This window comes from Pezoporus flaviventris, unplaced genomic scaffold, assembly GCF_033815535.1.
Source record: "Pezoporus flaviventris isolate CSIRO_AGI_PZ_B2104156 unplaced genomic scaffold, CSIRO_AGI_Pfla_v1 ptg000036l, whole genome shotgun sequence".
In the NCBI taxonomy this organism is placed as follows: Eukaryota; Metazoa; Chordata; class Aves; order Psittaciformes; family Psittacidae; genus Pezoporus; species Pezoporus flaviventris.
Genome location: NW_026892584.1, coordinates 29,291,618 through 29,317,827, shown reverse-complemented (window position 1 = coordinate 29,317,827; position 26,210 = coordinate 29,291,618). Strand labels below are relative to the sequence as shown.

Genomic DNA, 26,210 nt, shown 5'->3' with positions numbered 1-26,210 from the left:
TCTTTTGTGGGGAACTGGTGGCAATTTAAATAATGACTTAAATAAGTTGTTGTTGTTATTGTTGCTGTTGTTAATACTGTAAAATATCACAGGTGTGCATCCATACCAAAGTGCTACATTTTACACTCACTTCTCTGCTTGTACTGAAGAACAGTGACTTAGGTAAAAACATAGGACCTATATATCTATCAGAAGCAACAGGCACAAATGCTAGTACTGTTGTATTATACATAGAGCAAACCCATGGCGTAGCTGCAGTGTAATTTCATGCTGGCTGCTCATTTTGAGAAGCACTTTTATTCATTCACTCAGTGGGAAGAAAATGGGAAGAAAACCCTTTAATTTCTGAACTCTTGAGAATGTATGCTCATTTTGGAAAACACTTTATTACCACTGCAGCTATATCCACCAGGAAGAGCTAGGATTGAAACAGCACAGTAAGATGTAAGCTTCTGGGAAGTGTCTTGGCAGAGCCCAAGATTAGGAAAATAGTGGTCAAAGGTGCCATGTCCTGACAGAGTATGGGGACAGATTCCATAAGTTAAAAGAAGTGTTTTTCTGTATGCTAACATACATCCCTAGATCACGGCTTCTCTGAGAGATTCTTCAAAGACATCCAAGGACTGGCAGACTCTTTCTCCCTGGGTAACCCAAAAAGTCTCTTTGCTGAACACATCCTGGGCAAAAATGCCACCTACATACCCTTTATGGTGTCTTCACCATATCCCATGTGCTTTTGTGTTAACAGCAAATGTGCAGACAAATATGTAGCGACAAAGTGCAGAAGAGCTCTTCCTCAGTGTTCATTCCCTCCCCTACTGTATTCTTCTCTAGAGCAAAGGGTATGGGGACAGAAAGGGAAAAAATGAGAACAAGAGCAAGAGGGTACAAATGGCAGAAGGCAAGTGGAGAGAAGAAATGCAGCCTGAAAGCTTAGAGAGGGAAGTTTTAAAAAAATCACTGCAACATGTGGGCTAAGTTTCTCTTTTTCAGTCATGTTGGAATGAGAGCAATACAATCATTGCTCTCATTCCTTTTCTGTTTCTTACTGCATTCCTTTCCTCTGTTCAGCTGTCTATTTCTTTGTTAATTCTGGACAGACTCTTGAGCATTTTAGCCAAGTCTTCTGATTATCTTTCTTGCCCAGAATATGAAAATGCCTTTGTTGAGCATGCAAACTGTTGTGCAGACTGTAGTTTTCTGTACTTGAAGAGAACTAGATAACTTCAGAATAATTAGCTGAAATTTCCTCCCCTCCCCTCTTTTTTTTTTAAAGACAATTCCTCATCTCTCCAGGAAGATGAAGAGATAGATATGGAGGCTGTCAACTGGCAGCTGAACAACACCTCCATGAATGGGCATTCATCTACCCCAACCACAGCTCGCTTTCCCAGCTGGGTGACTTTTGACGACAATGAAGTCAGTTTTTCACCAGCAAACCTTTCTCCCTTGAAAACAGACACCCCACCTGCAGAAACACAGACTCCAGATGTTAACTTTAACCTCACTACATCCTTTAAGAAAAGAGAACGTCCCAAGAGCACACTGGGGGACCTCTCCAAAATTCAAAAACTCGATCTCTCCTCCTTAACCAAGTTGCCTTCCGTTGAAACACCACCATGGAGTGCTACTAATCCCTTCTTGGATGAATCTCTGCGAGATGTCCAGCCTTCACCCATCAACCCATTCAGCTCATTCTTTGAGGAGCAAGACAGGCGTTCCAAAAGCTCTTCTGTCTCCAGTGCTCCAGGCAAAAGCCAAAGAGACTCTCTCATTATTCTTCATCAAGAATCTGATATCATCAGTTTCCATGAGGCAAGCAAAAATATAACCCACACAGATGCTGTAGAGCAGCTCAAGCAACTTCAGATTGGAGACCCAGATCATGTGAGCACCCCTACCCTGCCTGATGATGACCCCATGATGCCATATGATCTGGATGCAGCCTTTTTTAATCTGGCATCAGCTCAGCCAAAGGATGGATGGCCAATGATGCTCAGGATCCCAGAGAAGAAGAATATTATGTCATCCAGGCACTGGGGACCAATATATGTCAAGCTGACTGACAGTGGATGTATACAGCTTTATTATGAGAAAGGACTGGAGAAACCTTTCCGGGAATTCAAACTTGAAATCAATCATGAGATTTCAGAGCGCAAACTCCAGAACTATGATGAGAATGGAAGGATACACAGTGTGCGGTTGGACCGCACAACCTACAAGGAGAAAAAGAAGTATCAGCCTAAGCCAGCCATTGCTCACACAGCAGAGAGAGAGCAAATTATCAAACTTGGGACTACAGATTATGAAGACTTCCTTAGCTTCATCAGTGCTGTGCAAGACACACTGATGAACTTGCCAGCCTCATCAACAGATCTGAGCACAGTAGGACTGAACTATCAGGAGGAAGAAATCACAGTTGATGTCAGGGATGAGTTTCATGGCATCTTGGCCAAAGGGGACAGTGTGATTCTCCAGCACAGTGTGCTGACCCATATCTATGTTCTCAGCTTCCTTTCTGGCCTGGCAGAATGCAGACTAGGCCTTAATGATATCCTGATCAAAGGGAATGAAATAGTTGCAAGGCAGGATATTATGCCCACTACTACCACTAAGTGGATTAAATTATACAGCTGTCGGTTCCATTCATGTGTGGATGAAGATGTGTTTAATAACTCCCGTATTATCCTGTTCAACCCCTTGGATGCCTGCCGGTTTGAACTGATGCGATTCAGAACTGTCTTTGCTGAGAAAACTTTGCCTTTTACTCTGAGGACAGCTGCCAGCATCAGTGGTGCTGAGGTGGAGGTGCAGAGCTGGCTGATGATGTCCACTGGGTTCTCTTCCAACCGTGACCCTTTAGCTCAGGTCCCTTGTGAAAACGTGATGATCCGCTACCCAGTGCCAAACAAGTGGGTAAAGAACTTCCGCAAGGAGAGTGTCCTGGGGGAGAAATCTTTGAAAGCCAAGGTGAACAAGGGGGCCGCTTTTGGATCAACCAGTCTGTCTGGTTCTGAGCCAGTAATGAGAGTAACTTTGGGAACTGCCAAATATGAGCATGCCTTTAATTCCATCGTATGGAGGATAAACCGACTGCCTGACAAAAACTCAGGTAAGTGGTGCATATCGTCTCTGCAGGCCTAAACTAGAAGGAGTTACGTGTTTTGGAAGATAAAGAACATTGGGCTTACATAGTGAGGGATAAGTCACCTGTAGTATACCGAAAGACATCAGTTTCGTGAAACATTTATCTAAACTTTAATTGCAGTAGTTTTGTGTATCCTACAAACATGATAAAAAAGATTTAGGTTTTCCAGATTCAAAAATATGCCTTCTGCTTTGCTTTTATGCGTACCTCATGGAACTTAGGCATCGAACATCTCTGTGGGCTTAGCACTGTTATTGAAAGCGGGGCTTTTTCAGGTAACTTGCAAAGGCAGCATACTATGCGACAGCGCTGAATCACAGAACCACGTAAATTGCTGTAGTTCATCCAGCACATGTGATTTCTTTTCCATGCATTGCCAAGCATGCTGGGCCGGTGCTGTATATTTCAATGCATATACCACAGCTAATGCCTAGAAAGTATCTGCAATGGGGATTATAAGAGGACAGAAAATATTGTGCAACCATTAAAAAAGAAGACATTTCCAAGCACCAGTTTGTGGCTGTGTTTCTGTAACCAGTGCAGACAGCTTCAACCTGAAGAGGGAATACCAGCATAAACCCCACAATTCTTTGTAATTTTAGTAACATGTTCATAATTAAACATTCAAATATTATGGGCAAACTACTGTTCCCTTTGGCCATCACTGCCAGTCATTCCACTTCCTGCCTTTCATCTGCAGTGTGCAATAAAGCTAGACAACTCAGGTTTACTTTTATTCATAGTGAATTCTACTTCTGAATTTCTCTGATCTAGACTAGCTTTTTACAAACATGGACTTTATTAATGTATTAATGCTGTAGTAATGCAGCTGGGTGACTGGGAGGGTTTCTATATCCAGTATTCCCTGAAGGCAAGTTCAGTACCAGATTTGGCACTTTTAAGGACATATTTTTTTCCTGAGTTTAAGCTATAGTGTCAGCAGAACAGTGATCCAAGTCTTCTAATCTGTTGGACCACATTTCAGCCCAAGGACACCAGCTTATATCATAGATTACAAATTTGGAGGGGTATTGCTAACAGAAGTGAAGGCTCCATGTTGTCTGTAGTATGAGACATATGAAGAGAGAGCTTGGGAACTCGAGAAATATTGCAATGCAAAATTAACCTCAGGCTGTTTATGAGCAGTAACATGCTTGTGAGGAAAATCTCACTATGCCATCTGCATGCTGTGAAATTGGGCCTTCTGTGGCATCTTCTCTCCAAAAATCTCAGTATACCATCCAGACATTACAGCTGGGGAAACGAAAGCCCCCAGACTTTAACATAGTCACAGAACATGCCAGTAGCAAACCCGGAGAAGAGGCAGAACTCCAGGTTCTACTGCCTCTTATGATGTGATGCTTCCTTACCCATCACTACTTTGAGGGAGATGTTGATCTATGCCTCTTGTGTGCTTTATCTTGTCTCTCCGAGTATGAGGCTCTATTATATATCCCCATGTCAGGAGGAAATGCATCACAGACTTAGTGCTGCTGTTGGAGCCCTGCCACAGAGCATCTATCCATCATTGTCACCGTGCAGAACTCAGGGCAGTTAGTATTTGTTTACATCCTGAGAGGAAGAGAGTGTCGTCACCCCTCTGGTCAGGTCAGATGTAATTTCAGGGAAAGGAAGGGCCAAGCACTGTCTTGGCCAGGACACATGAGTTATGTGAGAGGGAGGGAATCCAAAATTGATGACGGGGCAGGCTAAACGTAGTTTAAATCTGACCTTGCCTCTCAGGGACTGTTTACATTTCTTGATGGCACTTGTCCCATGGTTTTCCTTACTCAAAATCCATGGCAAGCAATGAGGGATATAAATGGTACTGAAAAGCACTGATTCCTGATCCTTAGTTTTTCCTGATGGACCACATACTCTTGTGACCATACAATACTAATGTGTGATCTACTCCCAACCTTGTGTATGCTTGGCTATATCCAGCCCTACCCACAAGTCGTATAATAACTCACCTCCACCTATTTGCAAAAGTCCATATAAATGATGCTGTTCTCAAGCATTAAGTAGAAAAATACAGCCAGTGCCTCATCTACATAAGAGTAGAGCTGGTCCCTCCCAAAGCTTGCTGCTTGCATTCAGTTTGTAGTGTCCTAGCTCCCAAACTGTTTCAGTAGCGTTGCTGTCTCATCCAAATGTTTTCTCCTTGTGCTTTCTAATGGGATGGAGCCCTTTGCATTCTCACTTTAGGAAGTTGTTATCTGTTCCCTCTATAGCCAAAGTGGCTGCTTATGACTGGACACTTAAAAGCATATGACAAAAGAAGGAGAGTGTGTACCCTGACTGTGATTTATCCTAAGAAAAAGCTATGGACTGGAGTCTACTAACCACATGGCTAAAAGCCTTTCCAGAACAGCTTGTCAATCTTTATTGCCCTTCTCATAATCACAATTAATGTGATCAAAGCAGTTGATAAAGAAAGCTTATTTACAGGCTCTGCAGAGCTTCAGTTGCAGCTGGCTGGGCTCCACATGTTTGGGTTTTTTTAATCTACCAGCAGAATATTAGGAAAACATCCACCTGGTCTTCAATCATGGGAGAATGCGCCTCCAGCGAAGCAGGGATGTAGTCTATGTGCAGAACCTTGGATCTGGATATCTGGACTTTGCTTTACTTTGGCTGTGGATCCAGGCACCTGGTATACTTTCTGAAGTAAATTAAATCCTTTAATTCAAACTTGTTGGGATATCAGAGTTGTTTGGAACAGATTCTCTCCAATCACAGTAACCCATGCATATATATGAATTATATTATGAGATGCTTGATTGCCAGAATGAAATGTTAATAGCTTAAGGCAGCAGAAGCTGCGAAGCAAAAGCAGTCTGTTGACTGATTTTACTAAAAACTATACCTGTCCATTCAAGAAAGAGCTCTGAATGAGCCTGTTGAATGGAGAGTCTACAGAAGTTGTGCCTCATGTGCCTCACGGATGGACACTTGGGTGCTGTGTATTTTTTGCTATAACTTTGGTGAAGGACTTGCTGTATTAATCACTTCACCTTATTGCCTACCATGATGTGCTGGTTTAAATGAATAACTTCTGTATTTTGTTTGAGTGTTGCGCATGGTCTTTTCTGTTAGTGGGCAAAACTACTAGAAGAAATTAAATTATTGGAAAATTGCATTGTAAGTTGCACTGCATTAATTTTTCTTCCTTTCCCCCCCTTTATTTCCCTCCCCCTTTTTTTTTGAGCCTGTGAATATCCACCAACATGTGTGTTAGATGACTGGTTGCTAGTTCCATGTGTCTGGTTGAAATTATGAATAGCTTAAAAGCTCAGATGTCCAAAGCACCCATCACACAGTGTCCTCAAGCCTTGTTAAACACGTCCCAGTCCTACTTTCACATGTGTCCATCCCAAAAGCAACTGAGCATATGCCAGCTCAGGAGTGCAGCAGTGCAAGCTGAACACCTTGCAAGCTGAACACCTTGTAGCCAGGACAGTGGCTTGCACCAGTGCTGTGTTGCCACTCCTTCAGACTGCTGTGGACCTCCACTGCAATCCAGGCAGCCTGAAGGAGGGAGCAGCCCACTGCAATCTAGAGAAGAAAAGCATAGCAAAGCAGATGAGCAGGAAGGATTGCAATGAGTCTGCTGAGCCTGGCATAGGGTGAGTGAAGAGATATGATCAAATGAGGGGCCTGAGACTGGGAGTTGGTTGCCAGCACTGAGTGCTGAACACAGAAATTTTGAGCCAGGAATGGCATCTTCATAATGCAGTACCACAGAGCAGTGGTTACCAGGTGTGTGCAGCAGCACCTGAGTGTCCTATGGCAGAGGCTGGAGTGTGCTGCCACCACAGGTGTGTCCACCACAGCCGAGCCCAAGAACTGGCCAGAAGCAAAAGCCCTGCAGTGCTAGAGGCACAGTGATCTCCACAGGAGCAGTGGAGCTGCCCCTGGCTCATGGTGTGTGGGCATCATCTTTGAGGTCTGCTGTGTGCCACTGATTTTACCCAGGGAAAGCATGCTCCAGGTATAAAAAGCCAGGATGTGCTGTCAGAGGGAGCTCCCAGCTCTAGAACCAGAGTCAGCACTCTGCTTGGGATAATTAATCCTGATGAAAGTCCTGGTGATATAATTTAATGCTTGCAGAACTAAAGTTTTTAAGTCTGTTTGATAACTGCACCCATAACATGGCTCCAGCTGTGGTGCTGCATATCAGTGCTGTCTCTGCTGAACTGCATAGCCTCTCCTTGGATTTGTTGCAGGGACGTAAGTTGTTAAACCTTCCACTTGTGAGGGAACTCTGGATCCCTTCAATCAGAAAAGCCCAAAGTGGCTTTGAAGGCTTGCTTTCTCATTTTGTAGACAGAAAAATTAAGGTGCAGACCTTAAATGACTTGCTCAAGAGGTTAGGGAGTTGGCTGCAGTCAGAAATAAAACCAGTCTAGTTTGACTAGCAGTCCCTACTTCAATTTTTAAACATCACTGCTGTCCAGCAAAACACGGGGGGGGGGGGGGGGGGATAATAACAAAGGTTATCATTTACAGATGACAGAGCTAAATGTGATTCTTTCTTCACCTTGCAATCTTTAATAACTAGCCACCTTGTCGTGGGGTAAAGAATAAACAGTTACATACAAGCTATGCATGAGCTTGCTTTTTGAACCCAGGAAAGTTATTTAACATTATCCAGTATATTTTCTTTTGCTAAAAATGAGGATAACAATTTCAAACAACTGTGAAATACCTGCGAAATCCCACCTTTCCTCATTACCAATACACACATTTCAGAAGTATATGCCACAATGCGCTTAACATGTTACATGCACTGGGGGAATCAGAAGAGGGGAAATACCTTTACCCTACTGTGCTTGATTGACATCTTGTATTTTCACCCACTAAAAGAAAACCAGAGTGATTGGCAATCCTTTTTGCAGTTTTGTTTAATTCCTCTGGAAATTCCTACAGCACTGAAACAGGTAAGATACTGTCACTTGGTGTGAACTAGTTCAGCCAGGCAGATTCTCAGTTTCTTGCAGTTTCATGGTGTTGCTTCTTCCTAAACGTTGTTTTTTGTGATCCATTGTCATGGTTTAAAAGGAGGCAGAGGGCTCCTTCACTCACTCCCCCCACTTCTTTCCCTCTCCCTACTCCCGGAGGGACGGAGAGGAGAATTGAAAAGAATGCAACTCCCACTGGTTGAGATAAGAACAGTTTAGTAACTCAGGTATAACACAGATCACTACTGCTACCACCAATGATAATAATGATAAAGGAAATAACAAGGGAAGAGAATACAACATCTCACCACCAGCTGACCCATAACTAGCCCCCCCCCCGCCCCCCCCCCCCAGACCGACCAAGCTCTGATCAATGCCTCCTCCAACCCCGCAGTCTCCCAGCCCTTCCGGCTCACTCCCAGTTACATCCTGGGCATGACGTGCTGTGGTATGGAATACTTCTTTGGCTAGCCTGGGTCAGGTGTCCTGTCTCTGCTTCCTCACGGCTTCCCCTCCTCCCTGGCAGAGCATGAGGCTCACAAAGTCCTTGGCCAAACCAAAACATCATTGTTATCAGCTCTGTTCCCGAGCTGAAAGTCAAAACACAGCACTGCACCAGCTACCAAGAAGGAGAAACATGACTGCTGCTGCTGAACCCGGGACATCCATCCAACACAACTTTCATGTCTCTTTGCGCTTTTTTTCCAGCTTCTGGCCATCCTCACAGCTTCTTCTGTCACCTAGAGCTTGGCTCTGACCGGGAAGTGCCTTCCAGTTTTGTCCGCTATGTAGATGTGGAATTTGACATGCCCACCACTTCTGCCTCCAAAGCCACTGTTCGGTCCATCTCTGTCGAGGACAAGACCAATGTGAGGAAATGGGTCAACTATTCAGCACACTACAGTTACAAGGTAAAACTGAGTATGTGGCAATCACTGTGGTTACTTTGCATGCTTAATTGTCTTGAAAACTCTAGGCAGACAAATACCATGGGCGGATGCGGTGGGAATTTGACATATGCTAGGCTCTGTGCAGTAGCTACCCATGTGCAGCCTATTGATTCATGGTAAAAAAGCAGCAGATTATCCCTCAGCAAAGATGGAATAACCTTGCTTGCAGTTGCTTTGTGGAAAAGCATGCTCATGGATACTGGAGATAAGCTGAATACAGTAAAAGTGTGAACAGAGTTTTTCTGCTCTTCATAGCAGCTACAGTGGGAGTGCTACAGCACACAAAAGGATCACATTGTTTCTCTGCTTAGATATTTCTTCTTCCTGCCTGCCCTAAGGAGAGGAGCAGATGGGAAAACGCACTACATAGATACCTGCCAAGAATCTCAGTATGCCAAAATTTGCATGTTAGCTGATTCTCAGCAGAGAAATTGGCATCCTACCTGCCTTCTTTAAGAACAGAGGTGAGAGATAATGAAAAGATCCTCATGGCAAATATTTTTAATGGTAATAGGTTTTTAGTAGTCTTTTAAATTCTCTGGAGAAGGTAATTGCTCTTCCTAAGCATTCCTCTGAAGAACTGGACATTGGATCATTCCTGAATTTTCAGAGGTGTTGAAATTTAGAACACAAATGTAGATCACCTTGGCCCCATCACAGTACAAATTGGCATCTGTAGCCCAAAGCACCTGAGCCTGAGAATGTCAAGAATGTGCCGATGTCTGGTTCAGTGTTAGGCAGTCCTGCGAGGAGCAGGGAATTGGACTCGATGATCCTTACAGGTTCCTTCCAACTCAAGATCTTCTATGATTCTGTGATTCTGTGCATTTTGAAGATTAAGCTCTTGCTTTACACATCAGAGTTTAAAATATAGGCTGGTCGTCTTCTGTCACTTAGGAAGCCACCTGTCCTCTGCAGATTTTGTTCTGGGTTTGGATTCAAAGTACAAATAGAGATGGTAATTAATATAAAATCACATGAGACCAGTTCTCTGCATGACTTTTTCTCTTCTGGAAAAGATGTCATGACACTGTTGAATTGTAACACTGGATTAGACTTATACACTTAAGAGTATAAAATCTAGCTTTCCCTCAGTCTATTTCTCTTCAAAGCACTCTCATTTTACCAAGAGTTTCTTTACCTTAGTGGAACATGGATTGCCATTAAAGATTTTGTTATTCTTTTGGTTTCCTTTCTCATCACCAATATTCTTCCCCTTTCTCCTCTGCCAGGTCGAAATAGAGCGGAAAAAAAGCTTGAATGAGGATCTGAAGGGAGAAGATACAGCAGATGTCAATGAATGTGCTATGCAGTGAAGGAAGACCAGTCTGCAAGTCACAAGATGGGTAGTCAAATTAAAAAACCTGGAAGAAAGAACTTGCAGGGATTTGGTATTTTTCTTTTAAAAAGTATGCAGTACTACTCTCAAAATAATGCTCCAAAGAGTATTATTTTTCCTTGTGATGACCCGTACTTCGAGAAGAAGCTTGTGTGTGGTTTGTTTGGAGTGGACCCATGGAACAATTTAAGTACATTTGGGGGATAGACAGAATGACTTGTATTACAGTCAAGCCCGCCTTTCTGCCTCTTCACCATTTAGTTTGTGCACTGAAGTATGGTCTGACAAGCATCACAGTCAAACCAGAAAGCAGCCTTTATCACACTTAAATCTTGCCCTCCTACATTAAGCCTTTTTTTGTTGTTGTTGTTGCTGTATGCCTGTTGGGTTTGGTCATTGGAAGATTCACTTCCTTCTGAACTGCCAAATAAAACCCAGGCAGCATCAAGTGAAAAATGATGTAAAATCTCATTTCTGAAGTGATCAACAGAGTGAAAACCCTGAGCATCATTCTGAAGAATCAACAAACTCTGCATCTTAAACATAGTAAATGGGCAAGCACATGAACTACAGACAGGACAGCTAATCATGTAGCTGTTCTTCTGTTCACCCCTTGCTGTCTCATCCCCTGAATGACAACATGTCATTGTGCACATTTTCATGGGTCTGCACAAGTTACAAGAAAGTCTCTGCAATTTCTTAAATTTTTTATTTGTTAGTCTGTTCTATTATCTTGACTGAACATGGTAATGGCTGCTAGTAACAGGGAATGTGTCTTATTATAGAGGTGATACAGGAGGAACTTGGCTAAGATTAGATCATTCCTGCCTAGAAAGATATTTAAGGGAGAAACACTAGCCTTTGGGTTTGGGTTTTTTTATGTTTTCTGGGGTGGGAAAGGTGGGTGGTTATTGAAAATGACAGAACAAAATTACTTCAAACAGACAATGTTGTTTGCCTTCCTGAAAATCCTTGGAAGTCTGTACAGCACAATATCACTTTCATGTTCTATCTTGAACCTACAACAGAAGTAACTTGTATCTTTATAAAACCCCCACTAACTGGCACCTAAAATCTCTTTTCAAAAATTAGTAACAAGCTTCTATCATGGAGATTTTTTTATGTTCACTTAGCTGAAGGTAACAGGAAGTCTTAAAGCTTCTTTCTAAATACAAATGCAGAAGGCAAAGTTCTCATTCACATTCATATAAATTTTAGAGAAAACTGTTCAAAGTACCCAATTTTTGTAACTGTGTCCCTGGCTTGTGTAATATTTCATGTTGAGGTAATTTTAAATGTAAAAAGAAAAAAAAAATTATTAAGTCATTTATCTTTTGAAAGGTTACTGCTGACTTTAAAATCACACATTCAGAAAGCCTTGGCAATGTAATTTAAAATCATAATGAATGAAAATGCAAGCTTTTTTATAAATTTATAGATTTATTTGACATTTCATATAACAGAAAATTAATACATTCTCAATTTGCTACTTTCACTGTGACTTCTCTAAAAATCACTACAATGTTAAAATCCCAAATGAAACTTGATTTAATTACATTTAGCCTAAAACTGGTAGTGGTAGAATTTAAAACAAATTATTATCGAGAACTTATGCACCTAAATTTCAATCCTAGGTGAACTTAGTGGCATATATTTACATAGGTACACCTCTGTAAATACATAAAGTCTCAGTCCTTCTAGGATTTTATAATAAGCATGTAATATTCTACTGCGGGTAATTCTACTGAAGCCCAGGGAGCTGCCCAGAGCACACCAGTTAGTACTAAACATTTGCAACATCTCTCTGTAAATGGAAGAATACCATCAACTTTTATGAACCATTTTGATATCAGTGGAGTAAAATTCCTGATAAAGTACAAAGAATTATTTATTAAATGATTACTTTTATCGGTTGTAAGATACCTGAGAGCACAGTACTGAATTCATGACTAATTCTCAGCTCTGTTACAGGCTGACTGTGGTGAGTTGCATGGCAACTCCTATGTAAGATTCACTCTTCTTTTGAAAGAACTTCTGGGTGGTTTTCCTGCTTTTCACTGTAGCTCCTAGTTTCTGAAAAGGACCAGCAAGAAATCCAACAAAACCAAGCTGAAGGAGTGCTGAGATTTTGCTGAGGAAGTTCAGGAATGTTTTGTGAAAGAAACAGTCAGGAGATTTCCTACTCTGATCTGCAGGCTTAGTGTCTGAATGTTTGCCCATTGCTGCCCAGCCCTTGAAAACACAAGTAAGTAATAGCAAATAAACAATGTTGTACTCCTTGAAGAGGGGAGAGAATTAAAGGAATATAATTTTCCATCTCTGAATTCTTAAACTATTCAGTCTTTATCATACTCCAGCCACAGAATATTTCATGCCCACAAAACTGAAAGATGAACATATCAGAAGCTTCTGGATTTACGTAATTTCTCCACCTTTTCATCACTGATTTATTTATTTTTTTTATTCAAAGCTAATGAGTGAAAGAAAGAGTATGATCCTGTCTCTGATCTCTCTCAGGTAGTTAGTAGAACAAGAGAAGTATCTCTTCCAGTCCTTCCATGGAGTTATGCAGGCAAAATTGGAAAAGTGTTCTGGTTTATAAAAAAGTTATTTTAATCCATTCTGATCACTGAAGAACATTTTTCTGATGGACCTGCTGCTGAATTTTCAAGAGTTTAGGATTAATACCTTGGCCAGAGTTTCAAAAGGTCTTATTTCCCAGTGAAGCACTCAGGTAGTTTGATTTTTCAAACAAGCACTAACAGCCAGAATCTTTAGAAAACCTAGTGTTGGTATCACCAGGTATCACCACTGAATTCGTTTTTCAGTCCAGCACTATTACAAGCTCTGAGCATTTGAACACCGGGATCCTAAGTGCCCTTTTTGAGGCTTCCACTGTTCTTGCTTGATTAAACAGTGCCAATTTTTTAGTATTAGATACTGTCACGTATGAACTTTATGTACATGAACCATATACTCTTCATCCATGGGGCTACATCAGTAATTTGGATAGACTGCTGATGGGAGTAAGGAGAAAAGATCTGAGAGGTTTGTCAGTTTTAGAGGAGAAATAATTTAGATACAAGCTATGCTTGTAGTGGGAATGATTTTTTTTCTTCTTTTTATCTTGGGGAAAAATCTCTTTTAATAGTCTCGGTGTAATGCTTCTTTTGAAAAAGGTATCATCACTGTCTTTTGGTGTATTTGAAAGCTTTGTAGTACTTCATGCAGGAAATGTGCCTTCAAGGTAAGCATCCATTTACTCCCTGAAGCTGTTCCCACTTTCAGCTTTCTTTCTATTTTTCATGATGGTTTTGTTTCATTTTTGACTGTGGTAAGACTTGAAGTATTGCAGGGAATTTTGTCTAGAAAATAAACAGTCTTTGATCACAGGAGGTAAAGATGAACACCACCTCTGGGCAGCTGAGTTTATTTTAGTGAATGCTTCTTACATTTATTAACTATGGACACCCTCCTAGCAAAGGAAAATGGGCAAATTCATCTGAGAAATACTGTAACTGACTGGTGTTATTTTTGTCCTTTATTTTATTTAGACTCAAATTTAGTCATCCTATGAAACGGACAGATACAGTAGTATCATAAGAAACTGCAGAAATAATTTACCTTTTCTGGTGGGTGGCTGGCATATTTACTTGATAGGACACCCAAGACCTGTTGGTCTACGTGTCCACATGATGTAGTAGCTGCTAAAACTCCCTCTTGATCATTCACCTCCCAGGATAGAGAGCAATTGCATGAAAGCAAGAGGAAAAAGTGTATAAAGCTCAGCCTGGAGGTACTTGCTCTGTTGCTTGCATTAAATTCTCAGTAATTTCCTTAGCCCTTGAATGCACACAAACTGATCAAGCCCTTGACAGATCACCTCTGTTCCAGAAGGTGAAAAATTCCTTTCAATGACTCTTTGCAGCTTGTGTCTAGAACTGTGCTCATGTCCAGAACTAGCCAGCACAAGAATTTGCAGCAGACAGAGATCACTTATGGATTAAGTGTTTACCTTGTTCTGCCACTAAAGGTCAATCTACATGATGAGCTGTGTGAGATACAAAATTTTGTGTGGTAACAGGCACAGCTGTTCCTATTCTTCCTGTTTTGTTCAGCCACCCACACATCCATCCATCCATCCATCCATCCATCCATCCATCCATCCATCCATCCATCCATCCATCCATCCTCCCATCCATCCTACCCTCCCTCCATCTCTCTCCTATACTGGCAGTTCATTCTTTGCACTATTGACATTGATTGGTTTGATGATTATTTTGTAACATGTTGCTACCTTTTTGTTTTGTAAAATAAGAAAGTCTATACACTGGCTAACTTTGTAGAAGTGTTTTATCTTTTTCTTTTATCAGGTGAAATGGGATGTCGTATTTTGTTTGAACTATGGGAAAACTTAAATAAATGTTAAAATGACACATCTTGTCCACATTTTCACTGTGAAATTGAAATTGTATCTGCTGTATAATCTGATGTCAGAAGTCTTAAATTCAGAAGAGAAAAAGGGAATGTTTTGAATCATAGAATAGTTAGAGTTGGAATGGACCTTAAGATCATCTAGTTCCAACCCCCCTGCCATGGGCAAGGACACCTCACACTAAACCATATCACTCAAGGCTTTGTCCAACCTGGCCTTGGAACACTGCCAGGGATGGAGCATTCACAACTTCCCTGGGCAATCCATTCCAGTGCCTCACCACCCTAACAGGAAAGAATTTCTTCCTTATAGCCAATCTAAACTTCCCCTGTTTAAGTTTTAACCCATTACCCCTTGTCCTGTCACTACAGTCCCTAATGAAGAGTCCCTCCCCAGCATCCTCACAGGCCCCCTTCAGATACTGGAAGGCTGCTATGAGGTCTCCACGCAGCCTTCTCTTCTCCAGGCTGAACAGCCCCAACTTCCTCAGCCTGTCTTCATACGGGAGGTGCTCCAGTCCCCTGATCATCCTCGTGGCCCTTCTCTGGACTTGTTCCAACAGTTCCATGTCCTTTTTATGTTGAGGACACCAGAACTGTACACAGTACTCCAAGTGAGGTCTCACAAGAGCAGAGTAGAGGGGCAGGATCACCTTCTTCGACCTGCTGGTCACGCTCCTTTTGATGCAGCCCAGGATACGGTTGTCTTTCTGGGCTGCAAGCGCACACTGCCGGCTCATGTTCATTTTCTCATCGACCAATACCCCCAAGTCCTTCTCTGCAGGGCTGCTCTGAATCTCTTCTCTGCCCAACCTGTAGCTGTGCCTGGGATTGCTCTGACCCAGGCGTAGGACCTTGCACTTGGTATGGTTAAACTTCGTAAGGTTGGCATCAGCCCACCTCACAAGTGTGTCAAGGTCCCTCTGGATGGCATTCCTTCCCTCCAGCGTATCAACCGAACCACACAGCTTGGTGTCATTGGCAAACTTGCTGAGGGCGCACTCAATCCCACTGTCCATGTCAGCGACAAAGATGTTAAACAAGACCGGTCCCAACACCGATCCCTGAGGGACACCACTCGTTACTGGTCTCCAGCTGGACATTGAGCCATTGACCACAGCTCTTTGTGTGCGGCCATCCAGCCAGTTCTTTATCCACTGAGTGGTCCATCCATCAAATTGATGTCTCTCCAATTTAGAGACAAGGATGTCGTGTGGGACGGTGTTGAACGCTTTGCACAAGTCCAGGTAGATGACATCAACTGCTCTACCCCTGTCCATCAGTTCTGTAGCCCCATCATAGAAGGCCACCAAATTGGTCAGGCAGGATTTCCCCTTAGTGAAGCCATGCTGGCTGTCACCAAGCACCTTGGTTGTTTTTCATGTGCCCTAGCATGCCTTCCTGGAGAATCTGCTCCAAGATTTTGCAGGCACAGAGGTGAGACTGACTGGTCTGTAATTCCCTGGGTAATGGCATAAAGGATGTAATTGAAAGTAATGGTACTATATAGAGAAAAGAGATTATATCATTTTATCATCCACACTGAATGATAGGCTTGCAAGGAAACAGAGCTTCAGCGACATAACAGATGTGGAGCAGTGCTGACATAATATAGATGATCCAACATTTGAATGAAGCCATCCTAAAACTAAGTGATTGAGAATTGAACCTTCTCCTCAGTCTCTTCTGCTTCTGTTCTCTGACTGCTAAAGCCGGGAGTCAGCCAGCAACAGCAGCATCTTCCTGCGATGACAATATCTGTCTGCAAAGCAAGTGTAAGGATAGGGTCTAAACTATTTAGAGAGTCCTCTGCTATGATTCTCTGTGTTATTTGAAACTTGAGTAACCCACATATTTCATACATCCTTCCACTTCTCTCACTGTGACCAGCTGCAATCTGCTGTTTTTCTTAAAAGCACTCCCTGTATCAGACTGAAGACCTGAGCAGTCTCGTTGACCAAAGAAAATCAGATACCCATCATAAGGGCTGCTCAGATTATTGCTCTGAGCTCAGCACATTCTCTGTAGTATGCCTCAGTACAAGTGATAGTAAGTTAATCATTTTACAGTATAAGAAAATGGAGGTACGCAGGGAACAATGCCTCATGTTCAAGGGTAAGTCAGGTCAGGCAGAAGAAAGAAGGAAGGTTAAATAGAAAGATTCAGGGACTGTTACTAATAGTTTATTTCCTATAATTTAGATATTCACTGACATTAGGAAATTATACTATAAAACACATTAACCTTGATAATTAGATAATATGCAAAATGGTGTTAAAAAAAAAGAGAGTTATAGAAAAAGCTGAAAGTTTGAAACAAGGGTGCTCAAAGTTCCCTGGCAACAGTGTAGTATTTCAAGACAAGCCAAAATAACACCCTGCAAGAGACGGAGAAGTCAGAGCGCCAGCACAATGTGTACCCAAACAAAAGGCATCACTATAGTAAGATAGCATGATTTGGAGACAAAAAAATCCCACAGATTTCTTTCTCTTTTATTTTGCTCTTAGTTGCCATGATTGGCTTTACCATCTAATCGGGACATGTAGTATTTATGAGTAGGACAAAAGCTGCTGAAGGTCAGCCGAGGTAAAGCAAAAGACAGATCAGCAGCTCATTATTTCAGCTTAGGTGCAGGTCTGTGTCACAGCAAATGTGTCTGAAACATAAAGCACACCAGTCCCAGAGACACTCCTGTCCTTTTGGTCACAGTAGCAGAAGCCTAGCAGCAGCTGCCACATGTAAAAAAGCAGATGGAGTAGTACTTTAAACACCAGCTATGAAAGGTGTTGTCTTTCTCAACCCTGAATAATGGGACAGCAAAGCCTGATAGGTGACTATACCACTGCCTGCAGCTGCACTAGGGTGCTACAGCAAGTGGCAGGACCCCTAGGATTCAGGGGATCCTTTCCTGGTCTAGTTTTCTGTAGTCTTCCAGTTGCTACTGCCTCAGAGCCTGTAGATAAACTGGGAGCAATCAGCTTGGCCTAAAGAGCTTCAGAAGCAAAAAGGTGAATCCAGGGTGAATACAGCTGAAAGTAATTTCCTAAGGTGATAGCCTCTTTCATAAAGGTTTCCCTTATGCAGAACAGAAAAGGAAAGCTTCTACTCTGTGTAGAAGCAATGAAGATTGCTAGGGAGTCGTCAGTTCAGCAACTGAGTTAATACACAGAGTGCCCAGATTAAAAAGGAGTGGAATGGGAAAGCCTCATGTCAGTGCACAGATGCAGGCAGAACTGCAGTGGAGTTCTGGCTTCTGGTCAAGAGGAAAAAAAAACAAAATTGCAAACAGTTTTCAACTAAGAGATTAGTACAATACAACTGCTACAGCAACCTCTGTCTCCACCTTCCTTGGATCAAAATCTTGCCTAAACTGCACTGCGACAGTCAGCAGGCTTTATTTTTTTTTTTCCAAGCAAATAGGTATAGGTACCCTTTGCCCAGGAGGGAGTAATGTCCCTGGCAGTCAGGAAGTGACAGTTGGTGCAAGAGGAACAACCAGGGGAGCACAGGTGGCAAAATAGGATATGCTGAAGTTACAATCTCAACAGTGAAAAATGTGTGTTAATACCTCATGAAATCCCATGACAAGTCAAGAGCTATGAACAAAATGTGACTTCAGGAGTCCTGATCTACACACCCTGATCCTGAGAATAAAGGAAAAGATAGTAAAAAAATTAGTATAAATATTATGAAAGATCAGAAGGTTTGTGAACAACTAGAACTGGATTTGGAACTGAACCACATTGCCAAAATCAGCTCTCAAATTGTACAAGGCAGAGGACCTTAGAGACACAGGATGATGAAAGTGTCAGTTGACCGTGACGTGGGTAAGTTGTAATTTGTGGTATGGGTCCTACCTGAAGAAGTGAACTAGAAGATTGGTACAAAAAGGCATTCAGCTGTGTGTCCACGCTCTCTCTATTCACAGGAGCTAAGGGACTGTTGCTCTCTAGTGGTCACTGCAAGCTGCCAGGTTTCTGCCTGGACTACTGACCTGCTGCATTGAGCAGACTCAATGAAACCCAAGTCTCACTGGGTTTCAGGACTGAGTGCAGTCCTACATGCAGAATTTGGTCCATTGCTGACACCCGGAAAACCATTAGATCTCAAAACTACGTGTAAGAGTTGACTGTCTCAATTGAGTCCATCTTTAGCTGAGGAAAGGCCAACAAGTCAATTTTTCAGTGGTGTTGGCTGCTTTTAACTTAAGTAGTGCTTACCTGTCTGCACAGTCATGCACAGAATCAGTTTAATTTTATGTCCATAAAGCACTTCAAATACCTCCAACAGAAAATGCTTTAGTAGTTAAAAGTTATCCTTCTACAGCTTTTGAAGTAAATGCCTTCTTTACAGCATGGGGACAGTTTTCCTTCCCAGCATCCACAAACAGCACATGAAAATCAGTTTCAATCTGTCCTGAAATAATTTCTTACTTAAATTTTAGATTTAAGAAAAAGATGTATTAGTTACTAATTTTCATCTTATGCATTATGAACCTACTTTTATGGATTACAGCCAACAGTCATAAAAGTGCTTCAATTTTGAGTGGACAAATTTTGACAAATTTTGAAAACACATGGCTCCGATTTAGGGTTACTATACCGGCATAGGAGTTCTGCCTCCCTCTTGTGGCTACATCTTTTACTTTCGACTTGGAAAAGAAACATTTACAATGCATCCACAGAGTTCAAGACAGTTACCTTCCTGATAATAAGCCTCCTCCTGAAATTTGGCAAAACAACTCCATTACGTTGAGCATCTCTCATACAATAATTTTCTATATAAAGGAGAGATTCTTTTTCACTTTCATGTGGGAACAACTGAACATGTTTGATAAGATCTGTGATAATTCATGCTGGTTACATTTTGTAATTGATCCAGAATGTTCAAAATCAAGACAGCCAAACATCTGCACTCCACCTAAGAGTTATTAAGGTATATTCCAGATGATGTGATAATTTCAAGTAATGCAAAAACTCATGGCTCATACATTTTAGGATATCACTTTGTCCTTTTCCTATCACTTTCCATTCATACATCACATATCACCTTCCATATAAATATCACATAGTCCTTTTCAAATATTAAGAAATTAAACTATCTGAAGAGTTAACTGAAATAAAAGACTGTACCTCTCAGACAATAAGAAAGCTAAGCTAGCTGAATGTAAGTCTAATGTCCCTCCATTTTTTCCCAATCCAGAAGAACAGCTTCTTCCTTCAAGGTCCTTTAGCAGACTTAAGCATTAGTAGTGTGATTTACCTGAGTGTCTCTGCTCTGTGCCCTTGTATTCTTTATTCCTTAGTAATATACACTGATACTAATACAGCACATTGCCTGCCCCAGCATACAGAAAGACATGTGAATTGTGTCTTGAAAGGCATTGCTGGAAAGCAGTTAGGAGGGACCTGAAAATTTGTAGCAGTGGTCTACAGTATAGGAAAGAGAATAAATAAGCTGCACAACTTAAACACTACTGCTGGTCTTCTTGCTTTGGTAGGTCTAGAAAAAGTGCCTCCATAGATCTGCACCACTGTTACTTGTTTGCATCCTCCAAGTTCATCTCTGATTTCAGCTGGCTTTGGCAGCAGGGCAAGGGACTGGCTTTGACGATTCAATACATTTACAAAACTGTCCGGGTGCTGTGAATATATTATCACTTTGGCTTTGAAGGTACTTTCATCTGCTTCAAGTTAGATGATACCCATCAGCACCTCTTTGGCAGCTGGCCAGTGAAAACATTCATGTGAGCTGAGCCCAGCCCCATACAGACTCTGGCAGAGGCTGGTTGCAGCAAGAGCTACAACTTCAAAAAAAACATCAGTGGTGCTTACAGACCCCAGAGAATAAAAGCAGTGTTGGGACCTTGCCCTGTAGTTGTTAATACTGTGACTGCATCTGGCCAGAGCGTGGATCAGTCTTTCCAGCAGAAATGCATATCTCTTGAAACTCTATAAACTAGAAGTGCTGTTTTTTGCTCATCATGTGCTCTCTCCAGAACATGAAACAGAGAGCAAGCAGCAAAACTGCAGGTATAGCAGTTGTGATGGCATGCCTCACTAGAAGTATTTTCATTCAACAGACACAGACGTGCTGACTACTAATCTGCCTAGGGTGAGTCTGTGGGAGAAATGAGACGGCTGACAACAGTAGGTCATATTGCAAATTTAGGAGGATTTATAGTGGAAGATGATGCTTAAAATGGAAAAACAATCTTTCATCCAAAGGAGCAAAAGAAGGAGTAGGAACAAGCAGCTGAGGGAAATGTGAACTGTGGTCTGTAAGTGCAGCTTCCCATTTTTTTACATGTCTGCAGCTGTCAAAATCTTGGTATGCCCAAGACTCCCAGATTACACATCATTTAGCATGAAAACTCAAGTGGAAAGGAGCTCTGGAAATGGGTCACAGGTTAGAAACGGCAATTAATGCCTAAGGTCCTATAGCTCCATTACAGGATGAGCTGGGATGGCTCCTTCCTGCTGTTTTCCCTTCTCTCAAAGCCAGGGACTAGGATTGCCCAGCAACCCTCACACTAGCATAGGTTTGCCAGTTAGATAATTAGCCTCAGCATGGGAACTGCTCATTAACTGCTGGTAAGCCATAGGTTGGCCACAATGGAGTTCATCTTCTCTGGGAAGGCTGAACACAGCCAAAACTGAACTGGAGCTGTCTCCTGCGAATTCCACCAAATCCTGTGAAAAACAACCCTACAATTCATTTAGGGGAGAAAAAATACATATGTTAAAAAAAAAATTAAAAAAAAAAATAAAATAAATAAAAGATTCGGCTTGTCTGCCTGATGCCTCCCATTGCTGGGTCCCAGAGGGGACATATGATCACCTCTGATTAGGCTGCGAAGTGTATGGCAATCCCATGGTTTTTTCCATTAAAGCTGTTGCCTCTTTGCCCTTAAAGCAGCTCTACTGGATCCTCAGTAAGTCAGAAGCTTGCATGATTTGCAAGGACACTCCCTTGGGCACAGAGGAACAGACTACTAAGCAGGAGGCAGTAAGCATCCGAATCCTTCCTTGCACAAAAGCCTTTTTAGTTTATGAACATGTGAATGTGTGGCTGCAGGACAAACTGCTGAGTAAGATACACCACAGCACATCGCTGCTTGGCAGTAGCTGCCTGTGTGCAGTCTCCCATCCTGCCAGCTGTGTGAGGAAAGCCAAGGCTACACAAACCCACACACTCTCTAAGGAATCACAGGGTTATCATGCACACAGACCAGCACCGTGCTGTAGCTATATGCTGCATATTTGTATTGTGGCATACTCTAGGGTGATTACTTTATCCTAAGTGACCATGTGGTGCCTGAAGTATGTAAGGGTTGTAAAGCCACACTATGGATCATTCTGTGCAAATTTTTCTCTATGAATATTTCACTTTTTGATGCTTGTTATCTATGAGGAATAACTTTGCTGAAGCAAATTCAGTTTTGCTGTGAACCTTTGCACATCATACCTGCTGGCTGGAATATATGGCAGTAATCAGTAAAAATATTTATCGGCATGCTAGGTAAAGCTTTGTTTTAGATCAGTAATGTAGGACATTATGTAGGACATGCAGTGTCTGTCTAGGTGGCTCCAGCAATACGTTTATCACTATAACTTAAAGTTCCACTCAGTGTGGAGACCCAACAGAAATGTGCAGCAACTCATGATGGCTCAGTTCAGCTGAGCTGGTGGGTTTATTCAGTCTCAAAATAATTGTGTTTACTTTGCAGCTCCTGTGCAAAGGTGATCTCCTGGCTTCTTGCCTTTCACAGGAGCTCATCAGTATTTCAGTATCCAGGGCCAAGCCAGGCAGCATGTGCACTTCAAGAAATGGTAGTGTCCCACAAGGTATTTTCTTTCAGCACAGTTTTCAAATGGTAAACACCTGTAGTTAAAAACCACCACAAAACAAAACCCCCTAACCAAAAAACGTCACCCACATTTTGGGTCTAAAATGGCAAATCAATGCAAATGTCTCCAAGAATAAAGTGTAGAGAACTGACTAGAAGGTTTAGCAAATTAACTTAGCAGGAATCAGCAACCTGGTCTAGTGGAAGGTGTCCCTGCCCATGGCACGGGGGGTGGAACTCGATGATCTTTAAGGTCCATTCCAACCCAAACTATTCTATGAATCTACGATTTTATGACATTGTGTGTAGGAAGACTAATTGGTATTTTAAGTGCAGATTTTTTTGTTACCTAACTTCTTTGTTGCTTGACATCATGGATCAGAGCCAGTAGTATTTTGGCTGTTGTCAGAACTTCATCACAGTTGAGTAGTTGTGATTCATAACAGTCGCAGTCCAAGTGGTTAATGCTGCTACTTAAAAAGCACTTAAGCAAGGTAGTACTGACAGAATGTGTAACTTGAAGCTATTCCTTGAGCTTATGCCCTTGCAGAGAAGCTCTAACCTTCAGAATTTTAGGGGCTTTTTTTAGCTATTTAAGAATCAGGACTCTGTATTCAAATTATGATTAATTCAGTCTGTAGAGACCTAAGCATTAGGTCAAACATGTATACACGTGAAAAATAGGGGTGGTCTCTGCCCTAAAACCAATGATCTTCCTACTACAAACATTAGAGCTTGCTTACAGCAAGCAGGGTGTGCATTTTAGTAATGGCCAATTCGTCTTCAATAAAAGGAAGCCTGGAGACTCTTCTACATGACAAAGCATTTGGCAACAATGTTGATTTTTTTCCTCTTCTGGTCACTTAGTTCTACTCCTGTCAGCTCTTTCAGTCTCACTAAGCATCTTTTGTGGGGCTGCCCGATGAACCAGATCAGGAAACTGATCCGGGTTAAAAATTAGCCAGTGCAGGAGAATTAAAAAAACTCACAGCAAGGAACTGGCACAACTGCAAAAGCAGAACGTGATGGCATAGGGACAGAATGAGCACTCAGTGGTATGGGAAGGAAGTACGACTGCCTGAAATCCTCATTATCACTGAATGCATGGGGGTCATGAGAACCACGGGGTCAGTGTCTCAATTAAGCTTTGCCAACCAGACACATGAAACACAGAAACTCTGATTGACAAATCTATGTCAGCAGAAACCTCTGCTAAGGTGTAAATGTATGCAGCACATGGCAACAGCCTAGAAAAGAGCTTGTTGCCTCCTCCAGCTGTCACTGATCATTTACTGGAAACAGCTGTTATAAAGACCATGGTGCAGCTGTGTGATTTTTTGAGGGATGGGCTGAGTAAAGTTAAGGAAAGACAATCCTCTAAGCAGTGGGGGGGTACAAGTGGTGTTTAGAAAATTAAGTGTTGCAATATCTGACATGGAGTTTGTGTATAAAAGAGAGAGGGGTAATTTTGCTAGGGGAGAAATTGTAGTATTGAGTGTCTAGCAATTAGTGGCAGCTTTAGAAGTCTTCTGGTTGATTTACAGGCCTCTGTGTTTTGTGCTGGTGTTCCTTGGCCTTTGAAAACATGAGAGGTATGTTGGAGATACATGGGGACAGAAGGAGTTACAGGAACAAAACAACTATAGTAGTTGGTCACCTGCTAATGTAGTCTTCTGTGAAGACACAAATTCTGTACTTTGGAGGAGGGAAGATAGCTTTCTAATGTTGGTAGTTATGTGGCTTTGTGCAATTAAGTACATAGTTTTACTGTCCTGTTTAGACATGCCCAGGTTGGACAGAGCCTTGGGTGGCATGGTTTAGTGTGAGGTGTCCCTGCCCATGGCAGGGGGTTGGAACTAGATGATCTTAAGGTCCTTTCTAACTGTAACTATTCTATGATTCTATGATTCTACAAATGAGGGCATACTGATACTCATTGGTACTGATTTCTTCAGGTGTAGGAGATCAGATTTACTCTCTGTCTGCTTTTGGGAGGCATAAAAGTAGCTTCAGTTTTTTTTACCATTTTCAAATTAACCAAAAATCCTCCATTTAAAACAAAACACAAATAAACAAAAAATTAAGATCACAACTGAAATTTATTGTGTTTTGACTTAGCAACAAGATTGTGTTGTTTTTATTTTCATCTGAATTGCTACCTGGTGGCTTTCGGTGGCAATCACAGGTACTTAGCATCTTTGAGTTTCTAGACTCAAGTGTGTCACATCTCTCATTAGCAAGTACCTATACATCAGTTATTTCTTTGCAGAATATCTACTTGAAAGATACACTGTGAAGAACAATTATTAGTACTCCCCTAGAATTTTAGAATGGAAATGCAATCAACCTAAAAATCATACTGAAGAGAATTTATTCCCTCCCCTGCCACTTTGCCAGCTTCCTCCTCACAAGTTCTAACAAATCTCTCTTCTAAAAGATGTAGTTCTGTGATAGACCAAAAAAGGAGATGAACTAAAACCGTCTCAATGTCCAAGACCCTTTATTTTAACTTGGCAAGCTACTCTTGCAGTAGTAAGTAGCTTGCTCTGCTGAGGAGAAGCAAGGGATTCTTCTGCTACAAACAAGGGCAAGGTCATACACCTGGGTTGGGGCAATCCCAAGCACAACTACATGCTTGGTGGAAAAGGGACTGAGAGCAGCCCTGGGGAGAAAGACTTGGGGGCACTGCTTGACAAGAAGCTCAGCATGACCTGACAATGTGCACCTGAGGCCTTGAAAGCCAACCATATCCTGGGCTGTATCAAATGAAGTGTGACTCCCAGGTCGAGGGAGGTGAGTCTCCCCCTCTATTCTGCTCATGAGACACCACCTGTAGTACTGTTATCAGCTTTGAGGCCCCCAGCGCAAGAAGGATGTAAACCTGCTTGAGCATGTCCCAGAGGAGGGTCACGAAGATGATCAGAGGGCTGGAGCACCTCTCATGAAGACAGGCTGAGAGAGTTTGGCTTGTTCAACCTGGAGAAGAAAAGGCTCCAGACGTCCTTATAGCAGCCTTCCAGTACCTAAAGGGGCCTACAAGGAAGCTGGAAAGGGACTTTTTACAAAAGCATGTAGTGACAGGACAAGGGGGGATGGCTTAAACTGAAACAGGGTCAATTTAGATTAGATATTGGGAAAGTATTCTTTACTGTAAGGGTGGTGAAACACTGACACAGGTTGCTCAGAGAAGTTGTGGATGCCCCATTCCTAGAAATTTTCAAGTTTGGATGGAGCTTTGAGCAACGGGGTGTCACTAAACCCCTGCATATGGTGTCCCATACGGTAGTGGGTTGGAACTAGATGAACTTTAAGGTTTAATCTAAATGATTCTATACAAAATGTGTACATTATTCCAGTCTACAGAAAAAAGCTGAATTAAGTAGAATCCCCTAAAATTGATACAGATGGCAGTTGTGATGCTGGGGAAAACCAAAGTTAACAGACTCCACCAAGCAACTAACTTGCTTGCTCTCCCTAAGCAGCAGCTGAATTGCCATGAATTAGATGGACCATTAGTCTGACTCAA

At 42.0% G+C, this 26,210-nt stretch overlaps 1 protein-coding gene across 4 annotated transcripts in view; it reads left to right on the top strand.

Annotated features, from left to right (window-relative positions):
- STON2 (stonin 2) overlaps window positions 1-10,441 on the top strand; it is a 69,910-nt gene extending 59,469 nt beyond the window's left edge. For all 4 annotated transcript variants that reach the window (XM_061463745.1, XM_061463746.1, XM_061463743.1 and 1 more), the window contains exons 5-7: window positions 1,277-3,112; window positions 8,821-9,023; window positions 10,295-10,441. In XM_061463745.1, coding sequence (XP_061319729.1) covers window positions 1,277-3,112; window positions 8,821-9,023; window positions 10,295-10,378 — 2,123 coding nt within the window. In that variant the 3' untranslated portion in view covers window positions 10,379-10,441. The remainder of the gene's footprint in view (window positions 1-1,276; window positions 3,113-8,820; window positions 9,024-10,294) is intronic.
- Window positions 10,442-26,210: the final 15,769 nt, after the last annotated feature.